The sequence below is a fragment of the Mustela erminea genome, chromosome 9 (assembly GCF_009829155.1).
Source record: "Mustela erminea isolate mMusErm1 chromosome 9, mMusErm1.Pri, whole genome shotgun sequence".
Classification (NCBI taxonomy): Eukaryota; Metazoa; Chordata; class Mammalia; order Carnivora; family Mustelidae; genus Mustela; species Mustela erminea.
The window spans coordinates 18171738-18194397 of record NC_045622.1 but is presented as its reverse complement, the minus strand read 5'-3'; the positions used below and the strand labels follow the sequence as shown (position 1 = coordinate 18194397).

Below are 22660 nucleotides of genomic sequence, written 5' to 3'. Positions count from 1 at the left end.
GTTTGGGGACCGTGAGGCAGCTCTGACCTCCCAGTTGTGCCACAGAACGCTCCTGGGCAGGGGTGGGGGTGGAGGGTGGGCTAGAGGGGAGAGGAAGGAATGGCGGGGCAGGGGATCATTCCGGAAGAAGAAGAAGTTTCCCACCGCTGGGTGTGTGGTTTGCCTGCCTGCTGCTAACTAGGGTAGAGAGTCTACTTGCCTTTTCTCCCTCCAAGCAAAACGCTCCCTGGAACGGCCCCTCTTTGCTTCTCTTTTACGGCGGTAATGACAGCTTTCGACGCCCCACGCAGCTGGCGCTCCCCGCTCCCAGCTCGCAGCCACTTTGGCACGTGGCAGGAGGGAGGAGAGACGAGCCAGCGTGCGCGCCCTGGCGAGATGCCCCCGTATGCTGGGGAAGGGCTGGCTTCGAGCCGCTCCGATTGAGAAAGGGAAGGTGCCTCTCGTCCCTCTTATCTGTCCAGACACAGCTGGCCACCTGACACAGGCTGCTCAGAACATGGGACCAGTTTGGTTTGGGGGCAAGACAGAAGGGAGGGGCAATGGACAGTTATCCCTCTAAAGAAGACTAAGGGCCACCATGAGTCTTTTCAAGGTTCCGGCACTGCCCATTTCCTGAGACGGTCTCTCTCACCTGGGCATTCATGTGCCCAAGGCTGGGGTCTTGCTCAGGGTCGCCCAACAAGCGAGGGGCAGGTAGGTCTCCTGATCCTTGCAAACCTTATCACTCCTGTCCTGGCTGGCGTGATGGGAACTTGCCCCACTGTTCTGGGGAGTCAGATCACTCTAGAGCGACGACCCAGGACCAAAAATACAGAAGCCCAAAGACCACGAAGTCTCAGCGCTGGCATGACCCACACTTCCCCACCAAGAGACGGTCCTCCTAGCTGCCTGCATGCCGTCTCTGATCAAGAACTGAGACCTCTTCCTCAAGTGGGGCCGGCAGAGAGCAGGACAGCAGAGCCATCCGTCATGATCCCCTGCCCCGCGTCAGCCCCTCCCGAATGCCCTGAACTAAGAGCTTTCTGCCCTGGCGAACTCCTCTCCTGTCACTGCAGCCCCATGGGTCCAGGCTCAGGTCTGTTGCCCTGCCCCCTCCTCCCAGGCTGCGGCGGGCGAAGAACGCGAGTCTGCTCACCCGTGAAATATCCAGGTGCTGCACTCGTCCGCCTTGGTAATGTAGTTCTCGGGCAAGAGTCCGGAGCAGCCGGTGGTTAGGGACGTGCCGTAGATCCAGCCCTCACTGGTGCTGGTCTGCTCCATCGGAGACATGAAGATGAAGTCCCCAGGGGTCAGCTCGAGCTCATCATCGTTTTGTGGGGTGTAGGGGTAGATCACCTGTAATGTCTGAAAGAGGCAGAAAGGGAGAAGGGAGGCCCCCCTGTGACCCAAAGAGCGTGGCCTGGGGCACGTCTGTGCGTCCTGCTTTAATGGCGCAGACATCCAGATGCTGACATTTACGGGAGCCCCTGGGGTCTGCCGGCTCGGAGCAGATTTGGACTCAGATCAGAAAACGTGTTTTTTGTTTTTTTGTTTTTTTTCCCCTGGGGTATTGCGGATGTGTGCCTGGAGCTACTGGATGGCTCCAGACTTCCCCTCTGGCATGTCTTTCTTCCTGTCGGGACTCAGATACAGTTTTTAGGCACTGATCTTCAAGCTCTGTTAAGCTGCTAGACCAACGGGGTTGGACCTAGTTTCCCCTTCTCCATCTGCAGGGGGAGGCACCGTCGCAGACACTTGAAACCTCACTCGTGGAAAGTCGGTCTTCCATATGGGGGTTACAGATGGTCTGGGTGGAGACACTCTCCTTGGAGGAAGGCTTTGGGACCGATGCATTTCCCTTTATAGGTAACTCTGGGGCTGACACAAGACAGTCTCTGTCTTCAAGGAGCTTTCCCTAAACCTGCATTTCTCACAACGACCTTGAAAGAAAAATATCTTTCACAGCCATCGATGTGTACGTCCGGGTAACCAGCTTTCACCAGGGAACAGATGGAGACCGCGTGTTTCTTCTCTGGGCTCAGAAAGAGCCTTCAGAGCCAACCACAGGCCATGCTGCTTGGCTGACTTATTTGATTTTTTGCCTCCTTTCCTGGTATATATAAATGGCATCGGCATGAAGATACTTTTGGAAAAAGTTTTTCTACTTCTTTCATTAAGAGCAAGGGCCCTCAGTAGTTAGGACAATATTTCCTATGCTGTTGATGTCACCTGGGACCCCAAAACGGAGACGCTTTAACAGCCTTTCCTGCAGTCTTGAAGTCACGAGTGGTAGGGCTAACTATTCTGGTTCCGCCTCCAAGTTTTTAACATTGTCTGGCCTCCCTTTCCTCATCTGTAAAGTAATGCCTGCCCTGTAAACGTTCTTGAGACGATCTAAGAAAACTCTTTATAGGACAGAGCCCGTACCCAGAAGGCGCATAATTATGTCTCTTGAACCATGACACTTGATTTTGCTTCTAGCCAGACTCCCAGACTGGGTGCCTGGGAGCTCACCAGCACGCTGGCGTCTGTCAGGGAAGCCCATCAGAACACGCTATAAAGAACTTCCTTCTGGAATTCTCTAAGGAAAGGCATTGGCAAAAAGACGTGACTGTGTGAAAACACACAGGACTCAATTGTACCACTGGACTGTGATTTTTTTTCCTTTCGCTCAGCACACCTGTTCCTTTCCCTCTCTCCAGTGTCTTACGGCTCCAGATCTTTGCCCCCGTTTGTCTCCTACTCCTTCCCCTGTCCTCCGCCACGTTCGTGCACGAACTGCCGTTCCAAACTAGCCAGGGAGGTTTTCTGCAGGGCTGTGACAACAGCTTAAAAAGCAAAACAAAACAGAGCAACTCTCTAAGCTAGGTATGTGATGAGGCACCAAAAGGAACACTCCTTTTCCTGGAACAGGGTGGAGAAAGGCACCAGACCATGGGGGAGCAAGTCGAAACTCATGTCTCTTAGAAACTCGAGCATAGCATAGTTTTGACTAATTATGCCTTTAGCTGAGAAGTGTCTTTCCTTTGAGAGACTCAGGAAAGAGACTTCAGACGAGAACTCATTCCTCCTCTCACTTGGTATGGGGTGAGTATACTATCTCCAGGGAAACTGAGGCACAGCAAAGGTACAGAGGAGACAGTGTGTCCTAAGCAGAGGGTCGTTAGACCATGGGGAGCTTTGACTTATTGAATATACAATAAAATAAGACGTTGCAGCAAATCTAAAATTACAGCCAGCGCAGCCCATTCCACTCACCAAAAGCACATGCAAAACGTCGGCCTACGTTCGAGAGCTAGCAGAACGCTTGCCTAGTGGTGCACTGCATTATCTACTTACTTTTTTATGCTTAGCGCTAACCTGTGAGAATTGTTGAGTGTATCTCAAGGATGTTTTTTTCTCCCCTCGTAAGGGGCAGCCCTATGTGATTGTAGGAACCTAACCTCACCGCGTTCAAAGCTCCTTGTGCCCATTGTAGCCACAGAAATTCTGCGCTGTCGGGACTTTTCCATTATTATCTTGGTCAGGAGTCCATGCGACAGCAGCCGTCTAGAAAAATACTATTGCCATTGTACGCACGAGACGACCAAGGATGGGAGTGTTCTAGAAGAGACGGTGGGACCCTGATGACCGCTGAAGGGGTGGAGCCAGGCTCCGGAGCCACATGTGCTGTGTGTGTAACGCTGTCCTTCCTCAGACTGGCTTGGCCTGGAGACCCGGCGTGGCCCCACACGGTCACTAACACGGAAGACTACAAGACGTACAAGTAGGCATCTGCGAGTCCGAATCAAAGTGGGAGCCAGCAGAGCGATGAGCCGTGGACATTTTCCTGTGCCTGGCTTGCTGAGTGTCCTTGTCCCAACCACTCTCCCCCTCTGGACATCTGTTGCCTCCCCGGCACCATCCGTCAAACCTGCCTCCCCGGGGGCAGAAGGCGGCAGGCGAGAAAAGGTGTTTCGAAGCAGGGGGGCTCAGGTAAAGCCAAATGACCTCCGAGAGCGAGCTGTATCAGCAGGAACAGTAATAAATGAGCTTTTACAAATAAGAGATAAAAGAGGCCAAGTTATTTTTAGAAAACACTTCACGTGGGCGCTTGCTGCCTCTTTCCCTCAGTGCCAATGGAGCAGAATGTGGGTCAGGCAGAAAAGCAATTACCCTTCGAGTTAACTGGAGGGCAGTGTTGATTAGAAGATATTCCTTGTAAAATTCCATTGCCGCCGCCTTTCTCCTAGAAAGGTGACTTCTCCCGGCCCATCTGCATGCAACCCTTGACTTCTTTGTCCTTCGTCCTTGTGAGGAGCCCCGTCAGCCACACCTCCCTCATTATATTTAGGGCTCATCCTAAGCAATTCCAGGAGTTGTCAGAATTCTTAAGTAAGATCAAGCCCAGTCTCCTTGTTGTATTTTTCCAGAAACTTCCACCAACTGACTTGGAAGGAGGACACGACATTCCTGTCAGCAGCGTCGGACAAAGCTACATGTCCCCGACACAGGCCCTCACCTTTGGTTCGCGGGTCGGCTCTTCTCACTTTCCAAAACAGTGATGAGATCAGCTGGGCTAGACCGAGAGCCCAACTGTTTTTCATACTTTAAAAAAAAGTCTAGCAGGTTAAAAAAAGCTACATAAACTGACAAAAGTACCAGTCCTTTTGCTGTTGAAAAATTGGGAAACAAATTAAATACGGTTTCATAAATGTAGTTAAATTGGATGACAAATTTTTCATCAAACTATGATTTTTTGGTTTTTAAGATGGGTTGCTTGTCTTTATTATTTGGGATCGCTGGGCTCTGGCTTCAGCTCTGGTCCTAAAGTGCTCGTTAGCCTTGGATCAGAGAGTTACTCTCTTTGGACCTCTGGTTCTCCTTCAGGAAGATAAAGGGCAATATTACTCTTCAGTGGCACAAGCTTGACTTGGAAATCAATATTCATTCCCTCAAAAGAAGGATGGTAGGGTTATGCCAACCTTTCCACATGTGCTGGGTCAGTGGTCCCCCTCTGCCTCCCAGAGGACACACACAGACTATCTCAACATGCGGCCTCTGTTTTTATGTCACGTGTCTGTTGTTTCCCCCCGCACTGGACTCAAACTCCTTGAGGACAGGACCATGTTTTAAAATTCTAGTATGTTCCATGGTAACTTATATGCCATCGATCCTCAACAAATATCTGTTAATCATGTGTTTGCAGTTTTTTGTCTTTTTTTTTTGTTTTTTTAGTATTTCTGTATTCTCCTTACCTAAGATTTGGATGAGGTCTTTCATGAACACCATGAATTTATAGGATTAAAATGTTGCCAGTATACTTTTCTATCCTCCAATTTCATTTCTGTTTTGGTCCAGGAAGTTTGGCAGGGCAGAGAGAACAATGGGGACAGTATGCAGATGACTCACTTGGGACCCAGGGAGGAGGGGTGCAGGCTCCAAGCTTCCAAGGGAGTCGGGCAGAGCCCAGAGAAAACTGGGGGCCAACCCACTCCTGGTCTGGTGCTCACTGCACTACTTTCCTTTGGTACCCATCTCCCTGCAGCAGTGGGCTATGAGCGCTCCCGGTTCCCACAGCACCCCGGCTTCTCTGGTAGGGTCAGGAGCCACGGGGAGACATTACCTCATGGTTCGCAAACCGGATATCTCGCGAGAATATGGTGGCCACCCAGTCGCAGCCTAGTTTGACATCGATGTTCTGGGCTAGCTTCTCCAGGGTGGGTAAGTGGCTCGCTTGGAAGTGGTAAGCCAGGGTGACGTGCAGCTGCTTCTTATGAGGTTCCACATGGACTTCTGGAAAAAGGAAGGAAACCAGTATTAGGATGTGGTCATCACAGCCATGGCAGAGCCCTGCCCTGGTCAGTTCTGCCTCCCAAGGGACAGAGGAGGGAGTCCCTCAGCCACGTGAAACCCGTTTCCCTCCTTCACGGCGGCAGGATGAGGGGAGCGGAGCGTGGAAAAGGCCCCGAATCAACCTAAAATCTGAGAGGCGAAGAGCCACCCATTCGGCTCCTCTGCAGGAACCGTGCGTCAGCTGAGGTCACCGAGGGGGTCGGCTTTTCCTCCTATTGCGCTGGTTATGACAGCCCACCATTCCGAGACATAGAAGAATGAGCTGACTGATGCAGAAACGGAGATTTCGTCCTTCCTGGGGGCCGGAGCTGTATCACCCTCATGTGGAAATCAAGTCTCTTAGCTTCTGGGCAGCTCCGATGGAGGAACCAGAACCAGAGGAAGAAGACGGAATATTTTCGAAGTCTCAAACAGCACTCCCCAGCAGCATTTGGGCAGAATTAATTCTTTGCTGTGGGGGCTGTCGTGTGCACTGGGGAGGGGGGTCTTTAGGCACATCCCTGGCCCCTACCCACTAGCTTCTGGTAGCACCCCCTGCATTGTGGCAAGCAAAAAGGACTCCAGACATTGCCACACGGCCCCTGGAGGATGAAATCTTCCCGACTGAAAACCACTGGCTTGAAGTATCCAGACTGTTTTTTTGTTTTTGTTTTTGTTTTTGTTTTTTTTAAAGATTTTATTTATTTATTTGAGAGAGAGACAGTGAGAGAGAGCATGAGCGAGGAGGTGGTTAGAGGAAGAAGCAGACTCCCTGCGGAGCTGGGAGCCCGATGCAGGACTCTATCCCAAGACTCCGGATCATGACCTGAGCCGAAGGCAGTCCTCTAACCAACTGAGCCACCCAGGCGTCCCTCCAGACTGTTATTCTAAGACCCCATGGGTAATAAAAGAAACCAACCTACCTACCTAAGGCAGTGGATTTTATTTCTCCTTCGTACACCTCTGCGTGGGGTAGATCCGTCTACTGTCTAAGCTAGAACACCGCAGAAGATTCAACCAGAGGGGACGTAGGGAATTTGAGAAATTAAGGGGCTTGTTCATGTCTCACGGAGAAAGAAGTACCGGTTGGATCTCTGTTATGCTACGGCGGATTTCTTGGGTTTCAAGTCCCATGAGACAAGGGCTTTCTGGGTCCCGCTCACAACGTATGCCCCATGCTCAGCACGACACAGGCTTTTAGTATTTGTAGATGATTGAATACACATGCACAGAACTCCTTAAACCACCCAGGATGAAGGAACTAAATCTACTTGCTAAAGGAATCTGGGCCTGCCCAAAACACTCTAGAATACTGAGGCTTCCGTTCTAGGGCCAAGATGGGATGGCCGGCTCTGCACAAAACAGAGGTAAGGAGTGGGAGCAGCTGCACAGGGCAGGGCCACGCAGTTCTCCAAGTCACCACCAGGGGGCCGCACAGGGGCAGGAAACCCAGAAGGTCAGGCTCTTCTAGAGAGTGGCCGCAGCTCTGGGAGAAGAGCCGGCCCTCCCACGCCCTACAAAGAAAGGGAGCGAGGGCCTCCTATCTTTGGCTCATGTGCCTTCAGAATCTTGGCCGCAGACCTGGCCCATACCTGCTTTACACATTTGTGAAGGATTTGGGTTTTGTGGCTCAACACCAGTTTTGGGTCTTGTGGGAGTTTTCGTGGTTTTGTTAATAGCTACTGTGGGATGAAAAAGAGCCATTTCCCTGAATTAGAGGGATAGGAACAGGAAACAATTTGCCTCTCTATTATGTTATTTCACTGAAATATTAAGCTAGGAGATGGCGGGCTCCAGGGACATAAGAAGACAGAGTCTGGGCCCTGGGAAGTAGGCGCACCTGGGGAGGGCCTCTAAGGAGGTCCGGTTCGCCAAGTAGGAGAGGTACCTCTGGGGTCGGGGGGGGGGCAGGGGTGGTCCCTGGCCAGCTCTGGGCCTCCTCCAGCGTTGGATTCAATGCTCAGATTCAGCTGTACCTCCCACACGCAGCTCGGGCTCCACACAGTCCTCTGCACACACCCTGGCCCTTCCTCCCTTCCTGCCTGCGTTCACACTGCCTGCCCCCACCTCCACTGTGGCAAGCTCCACTGATAAACACAGAGTGGTCCCCAATAAATCCCCGTGATCTCCCTCCAGGGGGCCAACAGGGAAGCACCCCTGCCAGCGCCTCCCTTCCTCCACCCGACAGTTTGTCCCACTGCAGCAAGGCTCTCTTCGACCTAAGTGGGCTCGTCTGTAGGCAGACAGGACAGCTTCGGCAGCTTCTCCCATTTGTCCCCTTTCCGTGCCTCCTGCCTCTGTCAGTGCGCGTCCCAAGTCCCTCTCTATGCTACTTCCTCCGACGGGAGAGCTCAGCTGGCTGGAACTGAGAGCTGCCATGGGAAGAGGAAGAAACATCTGGAAGGAGTGACATTTTGGGGCAGGCTGCTGAGGCTTTAGGGACCCATCTCATGGGTTTCTACGAGTTGTGGACATTGGCTCAGTGGATTCATTATTTGATACTAAGTGGTTCCCCTCAGCTCACTGTGCGATCCCACCACCCAAGCACAGCCCTGGGTCCTCACAGAGTGAGCCGGGAGACCCAGGCAAATGCCTGTCCGAGGGGGAGGTTGTGCGGGAATGTTCCATAACTCTGAATGGGAAAGACGGTGTAGCTACAAACGTTGCATTTCCAGTTCACTGTGTCACAGCCAATTGTGTGCTTTTAATTTCGGTGTCGGGGCAGGCCCTGGACATTCTCTCAGGAGGCTTAGCAGAACAGTAGCTGGTTTTTTAAAAAGGGGGCAAAGAGGCAAAGGCTGCTGCAGGAAAGGACGGCGTTCCTGCGGGACCTTGAGGCTCCCAGCCCCAGTCTGCTCCTCCATACCTCCCTCCCCCTTTCCTGCCCAGTGTTTTGGTTCCCAGGACCCAGGGCTGTTAGCTCACCGGTTTTGGACGCAGCCTCTGCGGCAAAGTCAGCGGCAAACTTCTTGAGGACCTCTGCGCTGTCTTCCTTCACGAAGAGGCCGATGAAGTTGGAGGAGGTATAGAGCTCCAGGGGCAGCGGGGCTGAGAACTTGCACTTCCAGCGACTGACCGTGGTCTGCAGGGCTTCCCCCAGGGCGTCCACCTTGCTGTCCTCACACTGGCAGGGGAAGACAAGACACTCCGTTCAGAGGGGAGACAGATGTCGACAGCTCCGGGGCTCATGGTCTCCTCCACCTGGAGCTGGAGGCATCCTGGCTGGGCTCAGAGGTACAGCGGGGCGGGGGGTGGGGGACAGAAGACTGGGTCCATTGTGTAATTTGCCAGTAAGATCATCCAGCAGAAGGGGAGAAGGAGGGAACGCGCCTGGAGAGCACAGCATCCCGGCGTAAAGGGTGTGCCTTCCACGGCCTCCCATCATCTGTGACATTTCTCTCCCTCCTAGACGACTGGAAATTGACTGGACTGTCAGTCCCATGATAGTTGGGAAGAATGAGGCTCAGAGAGCTGTGACGTCATCCTCCTCCCCTCTTTGGAGCACTGGGTGGGGGAAAAAAAAAGAGTATCTCTAAAACTCTGAATGCTTTTGAGAAGGATCCTGGGATGACTAAGAGGAAGTGGTAATTATTTTAATTTTCAAAGTGAACGGTAAGAAAGAAGGTGTTAGGAACACATTTTTTACCTTAAAGAGTCAGAGAAAAGCTGGGGGAAAAAAAATACCTCAAAATAATGTTTTGGAAAATGTTGTCTTAATACGCTCCTGTCCTGCCTCCTCTTCAACATACCCGGATAAACCAGTTCTGCTCCTTCTCCACAGCAAACCAAAGTAGATGAAATGTATTTATATTTATTATGGTGCGGGGGCTTTAATTTAGTCATTAAGTAAGGCCTATGATAGCTGGGATGATGGATTATGTGACCATGGCAGGTCACAGGTATCATTTTTTTTTAAAAAAAGATTTTATTTATGTATTTGACAGAGCGATAGAGAGAGAGCACAAGCCGGCAGAGTGGCAGGCAGAGGGAGAGAGAGAAGCAGCTCTCCGCTGAGCAGGGAGCCCAGTGCTCTATCCCAGGACCCTGGGATTGTGACTAAGGTCACAGGTATCTTTGCTGTGTCTGTAAAGATCTGGTGAGACAGACCCGTGGACAGTGTCTGTCCATGAGGCTAAGGTCACCTCCGCTGTCTGTAGAGTACATCTGTCATTCCCATCTCATATCTACTCGTACAGTGGACAAGAGTGGACACTGCCTTCATTTCACGGCTGTGGCTGCCTGTCCGAGTCCTGACTCAGTGGGTCAGGCTTGCCCCTGGAGTCCCTGGACTCCAGCAGTCATCACGGTGGCTCAACCGACCTGCGGTGCTCCTGGGCCTCAGCAGGTCTTAGAAAGGGGAGCGAGCGAAAGGAGCCATGGACCTTACTCATTCCGAGCAGGGCCATCCAAGCCTAGGAGCCCGTGACTCTCCCCGCCAGCTGCCTGGGAGGCTCCTGACTCCGGTCCCAGGTTGCAAGGCGCTGGCGGGAGTAAGGCAGCCGGGCTCCCCATGGTGGGGGGTTGGGGGGAGTGGTCTGTGACTCACCATGAAGAACTGGCAGAGGGTGATGTGTGGGAAGATGTTGTGGGCCTTGTTCTTCCCGCAGATCTGCTTCGACTGTTGCCAGAAGTCAGAGAGCTTCTGTGCTAAGGGGCCGGTGGGTCGGAGGTAGAGGACGTACTCCCGGGGCAGGGGGTCATCCAGGAAGGGGTCGCCGACATGAGAGAACAGCCTGCCAGAGAGAGAGAGAGAGAGAAGGGAGCCAAGCAGGCCCCACTTGAGAACAATGGAGGGGAAGGAGGACCCAGAGACAGATCCACACGCATGCTCTATAGCCCAGGCTCTGCCAAGGGGGTATTTTCTGTGCTTTAAAAACCCATCCCTCAAAGCTCATACTGCATGACCAACTCTCCAATGTCTTACTACATCCACATCCCACAACTCCCTCAAAAATCCTACAGTCACTCCAGATATGCTCCGAATTCCTTCCCAGCCCACTAGGGCTGTTCCAACCCCGTCTGACCCTTCAGTTCGGCCCCCATTAAACCCACACGCCTCCAAACATATGGGAAGCGTCAGGAGCACAGGCTGTGGGGGCTGCCCTGGGTAGTGATGTCCTACAATGCAAGCAAGACTTTTTTTCTTTTAATTTATCTACCTAGCATCCCCCTACCCTAAAGTGTATCTTTAAGTGACTAATAATGGCAGATATTGTGATAAGGGCCCCGTCTTGGCTATGCTTTGAATTTCTTTAAACAGCTGTAAGGAAAAGCACATCCTGGGGCTGGGGCTGAGGAGGCAACTGGCTTGAGAAATGGGCTTGTCACATGGTCTTTTGGCTCATTCCGCTGCTCCCCTCCCCCAATGGTCCATTAGAGAAAGGCTGCACATCCCCGCTCTTCCACATACACTCAGAGCTAATTATATGCTATTTTCTCTATTTATTTATTTCATACCAACCAGTCACATGCTGCCTGAACACTTCTTCCTCCTGTGGATGCCAAGGCTTTTTGTCTGGAAGAAAAAATCAAATTTCTATTGTTAGTATTTTTAGCTTCCTATCAGCTTTTCTCACTATCGTGGCAAGAGTGTGAAGTAGGCAACACCCCAGCCTCCTCGGCGGGGTGGGGAAGACACCTGCGGCAGGATCCTGCCCCCGGCCCCTCCAGCCCCCCCCCAACCCAGGGTCATAGCAAGGCATATGGAAATGAGGACATGTACTTAATTTCCATGTAATTAGCACTGGATTTGCATGCAGCCTGACAGCCGTGCGATCTATTTTGAGCAGTTTCCACATTAGAATTTTATTTTTGTTTCCCTAAAGGTTGTCATGTCTCGGTCTGTCCTCTTTCCTGTTCACCCACTCCTACTGACCCAGATCCCCTGCTGAGCGGGATTTTTTGCTTGAAGCCCTTGGCAAAGCACATTAGAAAGTGGCGCTAAAGGCCCGCAAGGACATTAACTTTGGTTCCATTCAGCGACTCCTCCCACCCACCGCCAACCACCACCATCACCATCTCCCAGGGCTCTTAGACCTCTCTGGGGACCAGGCCACCACCACTGCCCCCTGCTGGAGAACTGAGTCAAAGCCCTGTTCCCGGGGAGGCGGCATCCCAGGAGGGTGATGGCGTCCCAGGAGAGCGATGGCAGTGAGGACCTTGAGCACATGCCTCTGAGGACAGCGTCTGAACTTGGAGGTATCCGAGAGCCAGAGAGTTCTGGGTTTGTAGCCAGCTTTGCTACTCACCCACTGGTTCTGCTCCATGCGTGTGTGTGCTCACGGAATGCCTACTGAACCGTGCCATGCCGGGCTCTCGGCATACCGTGAAAAACAAGACTGAAGTGGTCACGGCCCTCCTGGAGTTTTTGGTCGCGCTGGCAGGAGAGCATCGTGGTGCAGGTAACGAATTACATGGGCGCTGAGTGCAATGAAGGGAAAGCCCAGGGAGCCCTAAGGACGTAGGACAGGGACATCGAGCTTGGGTTGAGGGGTCAGGGAAGGCTTCCCTGAGGAAGTGGCATTTTGAGTGGGATCTGAAGAGTGTAGACTCCCCCAGGCAGGAGTGTGGGGGGGTTTGCAGTGGGGGCAGACAGTACATCTACTCCATAGTGAGGGGTGTCCATAAGGAGCCTCAACCTCTTGCCCGAGGCCATGGAGGTGACCAATAAATGACCATCTCTGTCCCTTGTGCCCTACAGATTCAGCTTCCTGAGGGAGGTGAGGGGGGAGGGCAGAGGGAATTCTAGTTTTAGGTGACACACTCCAAGCACATTTTTTTTCAACTGGCTGCCGCACCCAGTCCCCCTACCCAACCCCCCCGCCCCAGTCCATCTCCTGGGCTCTCTCTATGGAGCAACTAGAAGGCTGGTGCCAGGAACCCCAGGGGGCCGACCGGCAAGAACCTTGGATCATCTGTGAGCCCGGCTTCTTTACTGTACACAAGGAGAGAGCTCTGGGGAAGGAAGTAACATGCTCAGAGCAGCCCGGCCGCTGCCATGGCTCTGGGACTCTGCTCCACCGCCCAAAGATCAGATAAATAACCTTCCCCCATGAAAGTCAGAGCCCAAACACCAAATGATCCGGATTAAGCAATCTACACAGCATTACAGAGCAGGGAGAACCGCGTTACAGAAGCAAGCTGATGTTATGGAGAAGCGAGACAGAACCCTCAGAACCTCTTTGGGACAAAAGCTGGTACCAAAAAGGCTGGACACACAGGGACCGCCCCCCGCCGTCCCCCCCGCCAACACTCATTCCACACCTGGATAAGATGCTTAATTGCTGCCACATTACCAGCCCTGTTTCCTTTACCACTTAGTAGACAAGAGGCACACATCTTACGCCCTTTCGGATCCAGAAGCCACATACGCACAAAGAATGCAAATCATGGTCTTTTAGGTTAGAGTCTCCCAGGAATTACACTGACACCCCAAAAAAGACCCATTGTTTCAAAAAGTAGGAAAAGAAAAACTCATTTGTGATACAATGTGCTATTTATATAAAGGATCCAATTTTTTTTTTCCCCCAGGCCCTTCCCCCAGTGAAATATATTTGACTGAAATTTAATTCATTTTTCTTTAAGCACTAGGAGTGTCCTCTGGAAATGAAAGATCTAATTAAGTTATGGTCCCCGTAACTCCAAAGACAGGTTCTGGAGAGGGTTCAAAGATATAATTGAGGAAGATAATGAAAGGTTTGGGTGATAAGGCTCCGAGGAAAGATTAAGAAAACCCAAATTCTTCTTTTTGAAGAAGACAAGTCTGAGAAAACATCGATTTTGTGGAAGGTTCTCGTCTGCGATGTACCTTCTTCAGTGAGGGTCAGCCAAAGTCAAGTCAGCTTTGGCTATAGCACAAAGGTCTCAAGTCAGATACCAGAAAGAACTTTCGCACAGGAAGGTGCTGTGAAAGTGTATGTGTGTGTGTGTGTGTGTGTGTGTGTGTGTGTGTTTCCTTTTGGGAGGGAGAAGAATGTTTCTGGGAAGGCATTCCTGATCTGGAACAAAGAGGTACGTGCTTCTTTAGGCAGGATGGTGGTAGGAGTCAAGTCACCACTTCCCCAGGGTCACAAACCACAGGCAGGGCTCCGCTCCTTCACGCACTGCCAGGCTGAGGACGACTTGGGCTGAGTTTGTTCCCAGAACGCTGCCCACAGAACAGACTGCACATGGGCAGTGGCAGAACGCATCTCCCCGCCACCATCCCCCCTCCCCCCCCGCTGGAGAGAGACTGTTGCCATAGAGCTCCCACCTCCACGGCCCATCGATGGGACCAGTGCCAAGAACAGTGGGGTGTGTGGGGTGCGCCCCAAACACCAGGCTGAGCCTGAGCAGCTGCTACCCTCAGAGTGACTCAGAAGTTGGCAGAGAGTCGGAGACCTTGACCAAGAAAGGCAGAGCATCCCTTTAAACCCGAAGGCGAGGGGTCCAGCCATTGGATTGCAGCCGCTGATTATTCAGATGGGACCTTCGTGGTTAGAGTCATGGGGACCAGTGACCTGCTGCAGCTGTTACTGGGGAACGTGCGTTTGATCTCTCTGACCCCGGTCCTGACCTTCCTAATTATGCCTAGGGTTCATTCTTAGCAGGAAGCAGGGGGAAAACATAATGCAAAATCGGATGTCTTGCTAATGGTGGGGACGAAGCACCAGTGAGATCAAAGCAGTGGCTCATGGGAAACTCCAGGCAAGTGGCTGGGAGGATAGTGGCCCAGATGGGAGGAACCAGCAGCACCCACCCGTGGGGGGAACCAGCAGCACCCACCCGGGGCCTTGCTTCGCTCTGGCTGGGATCCTTCCCACTGTTTGCTCTTAGCTCTGCTGAATTTTAGATTCTAGGGTGGTCTGGCCCCAAGGCCCCGGCTCTGCCCCATCACCAGCATCACAGAGATGCCCTCGAGCCTTAAAGGGGGCTGGAAAGGAAAAATCCCTTTCTGGTTTGCCTAAGACAAAGTGGTTTGTTTCTTCCCTCCTCTGCTTCCTCCCCAGGAGCTCTTACCAGCAAACCAAATGAGAACCAAAAACACAACCAAGAGTTTAGTTCAGAAAGCTACACTCAATAAAGTTTGGCTGGTGGGAGTTCTTTTGGGAACCATCGCCTCTGGGTCCCGTGCTTGTGTTCGGCCCCATGTCTGAGTCCAGCAAGATTCCTGCTCCCTCCCAGATTCACGGGTTTTGAGCCTGAACTGGGATGTCCTGTTTAATAGTCACCCAGCCTGGTTTCCTCTGCAACCACGCCGGTTCTCTGGGGTTCCACTGTGCCCTCTGGCCCCCTGGGCAGTTCAGTTCCTCTCCGCCAAGCACTAGCTGTATGTCAGACACTGTATTAGCACTGGGCATACAAAGAAGATGAAATAGGGGTTTCTGGGGCTTAAGTTCTTAAACTGGACACTGAGTTACCCTAGGTTGGGACCTCGCAGCAAACTGCAAGAGGAGCAACGGGACATTCTAACTGTTTGAGGGAAACATAGCAATCCTTATCACGTGTTGGACATCCCATAAGCTACTAGCTGGAGGGAGTTAGTTTCACTATTAGATCGTGCTGAATGCCTCTAGATGTCCTCTCTTTGTGAAGCTGGAATTTTGCTAACTGCTATGATAAAAAGTACCCAGGGAAAACCAATGTGGAACAGGAGAGAAGAGTAGCATTGTCTAACCTGATTCTAAGGCTTGGACATCTGTGCAGTGCCCAACAGACACACACATCCCATTAATAAGTGGTTGCGGTCATTTAAGAGGGAAGTAAAATATTTTTCTTTCCCTTTTGTGTATTTTTCTCATGGCTCTTGGGTTGTTAGGGGGTAAATACTTGTTCTGTTGTTTGGATGTAACTGCTAAAGAAACAGAACTGTTAGGTATTTATGTTGGCCTACATGCTCAATGTAAAAATGACTGAGATGCTGAAGGTGTTGTGAACTGACAAAGTTTGGGAATCTGTCCTAGAAGAAATGGTGTTGGTTCGGATCTTAAAGTTTTGTAAGAGCTGGCTAGCAAAAAGAAGGGGGCAGGGACTGGAAGTAGAGTGCATGGCAGGAGCTAAGCCATGAAGACAGGAAACACAGAGAAATTAGTTTGATGACACTGGAGCAAAAATGGGAGGCCCGGAAGAAGGTTCGAGAAGCTGGAAAGGTAGGCAGGGGACACTCACAAGCGACTGTGCCATTTGAAAGAGGCTGGACCCAATCACAGTACATGTTGGGAGCCACAGGGAAGGGCAGCGAAGGTGGTGAGGCCTGATCAGATTTGCCTGTGATGCGTGGCCCGAAGGGAGATGAAAGTGCACACCAGAGGCTGTTTGGAAAGTCTTCCTTGGCAAAAGGTCAGATGGGGGCCACTGAGAGGTTGAACTGGAATGATAATGGGAACGTTGGGAAAGTGTGTGGACGGCTGACTGAGCAGAGCTTGGAGGCTGGTGAGGGACGGTAGCTTGAATGTCTGTGCGCATGAGTGAAAATGCAGTACAGACAAGCCCGGGCTGGGGTGAGCATCAACAATTTCCGTTATTGTTCTATGCTGATAGCTAGACCAAATACCATTGCCAGATGCTGGGTCTAGTTGTGAAAACCAGGTCCCTAAAGCTGCTTCTGTTAGCTTAACTAGGATTCCTTGTCTCCTTCTGTTTGTAAGTCACACATGTCTCTCAGGCTACTCACTGAGTTTCTATTTCCTGTCTAAGGAGTACCTTTACCTCCCAAATCATTCAGGTCTGAGATCAGTGAAGACTCAAGGCTTCCCAGGTCAGGGAGACAGCTTGGCCCAGACCCCCAGGTTCTCCAGGGTAGCTCATCTCTATGTGCTTTCAGAAGAGAGTCCCTCCCCTATTTTCTTACCCTTGACAAAATTCAAATACCTGACACTTGAATCAAAAGGCAATAAGGAACAAAAAATAAGCAATGAAAAACAATAAGCAACAACAAATATATAAGGAAACATATAAGGAAATACATTCCCTTAAAGCAATAAGACCTTGATTCAGTTAAGTAGAACATTCCAGTGACTTGAAGTTGTTTGCCCTTGGCCTTGGATTGCTGACCAACACATACCACTGCCCTCCACATTCTGTTTGCCCTGTGCTTTGGTTCTCTGTGACCCAAAACTTAGTTGTGTCAGAAAAGAGAAGACAAAAGGTCCGGTATGTAATCCTCCAAGTGGATGAAACTCCCCATGCACTGACAATGAGATCCTTCCTCCACATAGCCAAGACAATTGCAAATATTAGACACATTGAATGTTCACCACAGGACTTAAAAAAAAATGCTCTCAACCTCCAGGATACCGGTTGTTAAATTTTCCACATCTAATACTTCGAATTCAATTAAAAAATGACCTAATTAGTCAGGCACCTCATTCCCTTTCCTCAGAATTAGTTTCATGATCTACACCAGACTGGGGAGTGCGCAAAACTTAGGTAGAACCCACTTTCTATTTTTCTTGGCTGGAGAGTCCAGCCATATCAAGAGGCCAGTGGTTTCACTAAGTGAAGTTGAAGGATTCTTTTAGGGTGAAATTGAGAATAGACATTGTTTTGTAATGTGGTTTTAGGTAGAAATATCAGAGGGTTTGACTGTGTTCTATGGAGAATTGCCTGCACAGCGCAGACTGTTTTCATAGGAGGATGTGAGGGGGCTTAATGGGATGCTGAAGCTGACAGCGATCCTAAGAACAGAGGCAAGCAGGGGACTCCACATCTGCTTCTCCAGGGGGAGAAAAACGGTAAGTCAGTAACGACTGGAGGCCTTCTGTGCACCAGGCACTTCGCAGACTTAAATCCTCGGGGAAAAAGACGATGAAGCTGGTATTGCTAAGAAGCCTCCTGGTCCTGGGAAGTTCACACCTATAGGTCAGCTGTCCGGTCATCTCTTTGATTGTCCCAATCCAGGGGCTGGTTCCGGAGGTTATGGCCAAGTTCTGAATCAGTGAAAGAAGTATACTACCCAGCTCTGAGCCTACAGCTCTAAGAAGAAGCATTTCTGCCAACTGCCTCCCAGTGAGCTTCCTCTTCTCTGGAAGCCCAGGGTGATGGGGCCTCTATCCCTTCTGTTAGGTATGATCGTGGAGATCTGCTCCCACCTCCTGGGTGCCCTCCAGGTTGGAATAGGGTTCTTTGGCAGAAGAGGGAGCTGGAGATGTTGAGAATATTCGCATCTGTCTGCCTGCGCTTTTACCTCAGCTCAGTCAGCAGAGACCTTCCCTCTTATCCTTCAAATAAGAGTGAGTAAAATCAAACCTATTCTCTGAAGAAGCTAATCCAGGCATGAAGAAAGCTTTTCTGACTACAAAACAAAATCCAAAAACATCCCTGCTGACCTAAAAGGGAGAAGTTCCCCCTATTATCTTTTCTCTGTGTATCAGAAATGATTTGCTTCTCGGGCGTTTGCTGAATACCCATTCCTCTTGGATTCTAACTTTCTTCTCTGGTGGAGGTTTGGTTCCACCTCCAACTGAGACCAGCCTGCTTTCTCTTTCTCTCCTGTTGGAGTGGGTTGTTTGAGGGGTGGAGTATCGCCCATGTGCAAGGCAATACGATGTGAGGATGGGATGGACATGGAATACATAGCAGACATGAGTCCAGGTCAAGGAGAGGAGATGCTTACAGACCAACCACCTTGAACCCCTGAAGGCACATACAGCTCCTCACACCCATCACTGCCCATTAATGGAGACTTTGCTTTCTGCCATTGTTACCCTCTCAGCTACCAGTGGCTGATAAGATCCATATAGTTTTAGTACCACCTTTCAGTGAAGGTCAGAAATCAAACGAATATTGGGGAACATTTGAGGAACAGCTAAGAGCCACACAAGCCCAGGAACAGCAGAGGTGGCCTTGTAGCCACCTTCTTGGCAGAAATAAAATCAAGGACTGGTCCGATGCTGTGGCCCTAGTGGGCCGCTGAAGGAGCGGAGGCATGGGCACCAGTTTTCAGGTGCTCTTTCCCCAAAGGAAGTGATTTCCCAATTTGATGCTTTAGATTTTCATCTTCAAAGAGAAAAGGGATGAATGCCTGCACAGGGAGGTTGAGAAAGAAAGTTGTGACATCCATAATGGTCCCCAGAAGCAACTGTAAGTCAGAAAGCTGGATTCTGTGGTGGCAAAAAGATCTAGAGACTGGATGGTCTGTTCCTCCTCATGACCAGACAAGGTTGTACTTCCTTCGAGCATGTTCCTTGAAGGAATCTTCTTCTTCTTACAGACCTTAACGGGACTCCGCAATGTCTCCAGATTACCTAATGGCTCTTGTGCTCAGAAAGTTCTTCTGTGTATCTGGACTCTTTCTAACTGTGCCCAAACCCATGCCACCTTCTCTACCTGGTAGAGTTGGGTGCTCTTTCCTACATAATGAAATAACACATTCCATTCCTTTCACACAAGCAATTCCAGCTACTTTTTTTTTGGTCACCAAGGCCAGCAAGATAGGCTTGCGAGAGGCTGGCGGGTTTCAGTTTAGCAACCTCATCTCTGAGGTCTCAGCCTCCTGTGGCCTCCTCCCCATGAAGCCGAAGAAGGCCATGGAGGGGTGCATCAATAAACACAAACCATAATGGCCCTGCCCATTTCCTTTGGAGGAAATGAACCTAATGGAGAAAGATATATTGATCATAAAGACCCAATTTCACAATCAGTCTCCTGGCGGTGAACCCTTTCAGTGAGCTGAGGCTAATGGCTAGGCTTTCAGCGGCTGTGGCCTGTCTGAGAGCTGTGCATCTAACAATCAATGGGATAGTAGGCCTGCCGGGGGGCCTGGGACGCTACCTCCACAAGGCTAGCCAACAGCAAGGAAAATGCGGGGGGATTTTTTTTTTTTTTTTTTTTTTTTTTTACAAAGCTAATCGGAGAAGGGGGGGTGGAATGCTGAGCCATTCGGGGGCTTTAAGAAGGCCTTCCAGTTGAAGAAATCCAACCTGTGGTGACACCCCTCTTTCTCTTCTATCAACAAGACTCTTTTTCCAACCCATAAAGAGCCTATTAAGCCGCTCTCCTCGGGGGGTGGTTAGTGGGGAGAAGGCCGCGTAGGTTCCCTGATGTTTTTCTGTGGTGGGGCCCAGCAGCCCGTATGGAGTGGCCTTGTTTTGTTCTTGCTAAAAAGGGGCTGCAGCTTGGCCTCCGCTGCTGGGGGGCAGCCGTTTGTAATTGGGAAACCAGCCATTAGACCACGGGTGGTGACATAATAAAACATTTCTTTCTGCCTCTAAGTCTCCCTAGGATCTAGACAATACCTTCCCCCCGGCCCCCTAAATCAATGAGTTTTTGCACAGAGACACAAGTAGAGTGTTTGTAGTGTAAAAGGAGTAGATCTTTGGGAGGCAAACCCTGACTAGTTGTGGGACTATGGACCATTTCATTATTAAGATTCATTTTCCCAGATTCTTAAATGGGGATAACAGTACCTACTTCGCGAGGTAGAATGGGGATTAATATCCATATCAGATACTCTACTTGAAGAGCTCAGGGCAGCGCCCAGCATCTACCAGGCACCTAAAGATAACTTTGTCCCCATGCCTCTGCATGTTAACTAACAATCTTTGCCATTTTCCTAGAGTAAATGTGAGTTCCATGCTAATAGGTATATCCCAAGACTGGGCATTGGAAGACCCATATTCGTTCTCTGCTAAAGTCTGAAACCACGCAGCACGCTCTTGAGGAGTATATGGGATTTGCAGTGAGAGGAAAGTTTTCCAGGCAAAAACACAAGAAAAGGCGCAGAGGGGAAGTCAGCCAGAGAAGCGTGACTATTGTAGGGAGAGTCTGCTGGAGAGGGGGACACAAGCCAGACTGTCTGGAGGCGGGCAGAGGGGTTCAGGTTAGACGAGGAGGGAAGTTGAGAGTCACTGAGAGGCTGTGAGCCCCAGAGGGACAGATTTCACTCACTGAAGTTACCTGAGGAGTGACAGCTCTGAGCAGGGGGTCAACAGTCTTCATGCAGAAGGGGGAGGCTGGCCAGGGTGCCCCTTTTTCCTCTAAGAGCCTCAGTTACTGGGGCTCTGCATGGGGCTACTGGGCCGTACTCCTCTCTCCCCCGCTAAAGTACTTCCCAAGAGAACAGGATAAATGTTTCAAACTGCAACTGCTGAACTATGGCTATCCCCCCAAGAAACAGGATCAGAGGGTACCTCTGTTTTGCCCAAGGACAGCACAGCAAACCAGGGACACAGCAATCCCGGAACCAGAGTAAATGAAATCATGTACGTTAGAGTAACACACTTGGCACAGTCCCCTGCCTATACTGGGTCCTCGGTAAATATGGCCACAATTTATATTTTTAGGACTCTCTCCCTCCCCTGGAACTTGACCATTTTTGCATGCTTTCATCCGTGTGGGTTGGTACCCCGCCTAGTCGCTGCGTTCAGTTCCACGGTGAAGGCAGCATTTCTCAGACTGTGTTCAGTCCAGAAGGTTCTGTTTTTAGGTTACGGGTTCTATAGAAAACCAGGGAAATCAGCCACCCCTGGCGGGGCAATGTCTGTTGTGTGGAGTCTCTGAGTCCCTGCAGAGGCAAGCCCAGCTGGTTGGGGGCAAAGGTGTCACCAGATAAAAGAGGGTGTGTCCCCGTGGGGCACCGGGGAAGGCGGAGGTTAATACAGAGCCACGGCCAGCCCCCAGACGTCTTTCGGACTTGCAGCCTGGGGCAGAAGTGCTTGGAGACACGCAGAAGGCAGGAAAGCTACTACAGGAAGACAAGGAGCCCAAGAAGGCAGTGACTGCCCTCAAGGAGGCAGGGACTGCCCAGGAAGAGGAGGGAGCTCACTGAGAAAAATGGCGCCATAGTGAAGACACTATTAAGACTTTTATGTCATCACTGGAGGATCCTCCTAACAGCCCTGAGAGGCAGGGCTTCCTCAACAAGGCAGAGTTCCTTGTTGTTATTGAAGAGGTGCATTAGGCTCACACTGGAGTGCAGGGCAGGGCTGTGACTGGGGACCTCCCCTGCCCCCGTTCCTCCACTGGAGCTCTGAGGTATGCCTGGGGCCTCTGGGGGCAGGGGAACGGGAAGGGTCTGCGCTCCAACAAGCGGCAGGTGGGATTTCAAACACAGAGAGGGTAAAGCTCCCCACCCCCCCAAATAAGAGATCAGGGAAAAACAGATGAAAATGAGGAGTCCTTTCAGGTTGTAGAGGTCATCTGTTTTCTTCTCCTATTTCCACTTCCTTCCTCTCTAAGCCACTCAAATCAGCTAAAAATACTTAAACATGGATGATTTTTAGTGCCTCAAAATGGTTTCATCCCGAAGCTACAGGAAGAGGCTCTGGCTCAGCCCTGGTAGGGGAGAGGAAAGTGCGGACCAAACAGAGCCATGGCCACTGTTCCGAACCTCTTCATGTACATGGTGTGTTAGCGGACAGGTACTGAGTGTTGACTAGGAATAAGGGCTGCACTCAACAGTTTAAATATAAGTGATCTCACTGGCTCCTTACTCAGCGCTTGGAGGTCGGTGTCCTTATTTCCCTCACTGAGCAAGGCTCAGCGAGATTGTAGAACTTGGGTCATGTCTGTCAGCTGGAAAGAGGAAGGTGGGTTGTTCCAGGGTAAGCTCAAGCCACAGGGCCACTTGTCTTCCAGAGCAGATGAAGTCGGCACCAGCGGTGGCCATGGTTTTTGGATTATGGTAAGGGGAGCACAGTGACAGTCTCCCATGGGAACTTTCTATAAAACCCAACACCTGGGACACCTGGGTGGCTCAGTTTAAGCATCGACTCTTTTTTTTTTTTAAAGATTTTATTTATTTATTTGACAGAGAGAAACACAGCAAGAGAGGGAACACAAGCAGGAGGAGCGGGAAAGGGAGAAGGAGGCTCCCCGCAGAGCAAGGAGGCTTACGTGGGGCTCGATCTCAGAACCCTGGGATCATGACCTGAGCAGAAGGCAGATGCTC

The 22660-nt window shown here is 50.9% G+C and overlaps 1 protein-coding gene and 1 long non-coding RNA gene across 4 annotated transcripts in view; one reads left to right on the top strand and one right to left on the bottom strand.

Moving 5' to 3' along the window:
* Window positions 1-22660, bottom strand: part of UBASH3B (ubiquitin associated and SH3 domain containing B) — a 135803-nt gene that overhangs the window by 21103 nt on the left and 92040 nt on the right. For 2 of the 3 annotated variants that reach the window (XM_032359130.1, XM_032359129.1), the window contains exons 2-6: window positions 11255-11308; window positions 10340-10526; window positions 8719-8917; window positions 5585-5754; window positions 1136-1344 (exon numbers count right to left, since the gene is read on the bottom strand). In XM_032359130.1, the coding sequence (XP_032215021.1) occupies window positions 1136-1344; window positions 5585-5754; window positions 8719-8917; window positions 10340-10526; window positions 11255-11308 (819 nt within the window). Of the gene's footprint in view, window positions 1-1135; window positions 1345-5584; window positions 5755-8718; window positions 8918-10339; window positions 10527-11250; window positions 11309-22660 lie in introns of all 3 variants that reach the window. The other variant, XM_032359131.1, reaches the window with a different exon arrangement.
* On the top strand, window positions 3004-4705 carry LOC116599336. The gene is made up of 3 exons (XR_004289318.1): window positions 3004-3066; window positions 3677-3954; window positions 4392-4705. It is a non-coding gene; the product is annotated as an uncharacterized LOC116599336 (long non-coding RNA).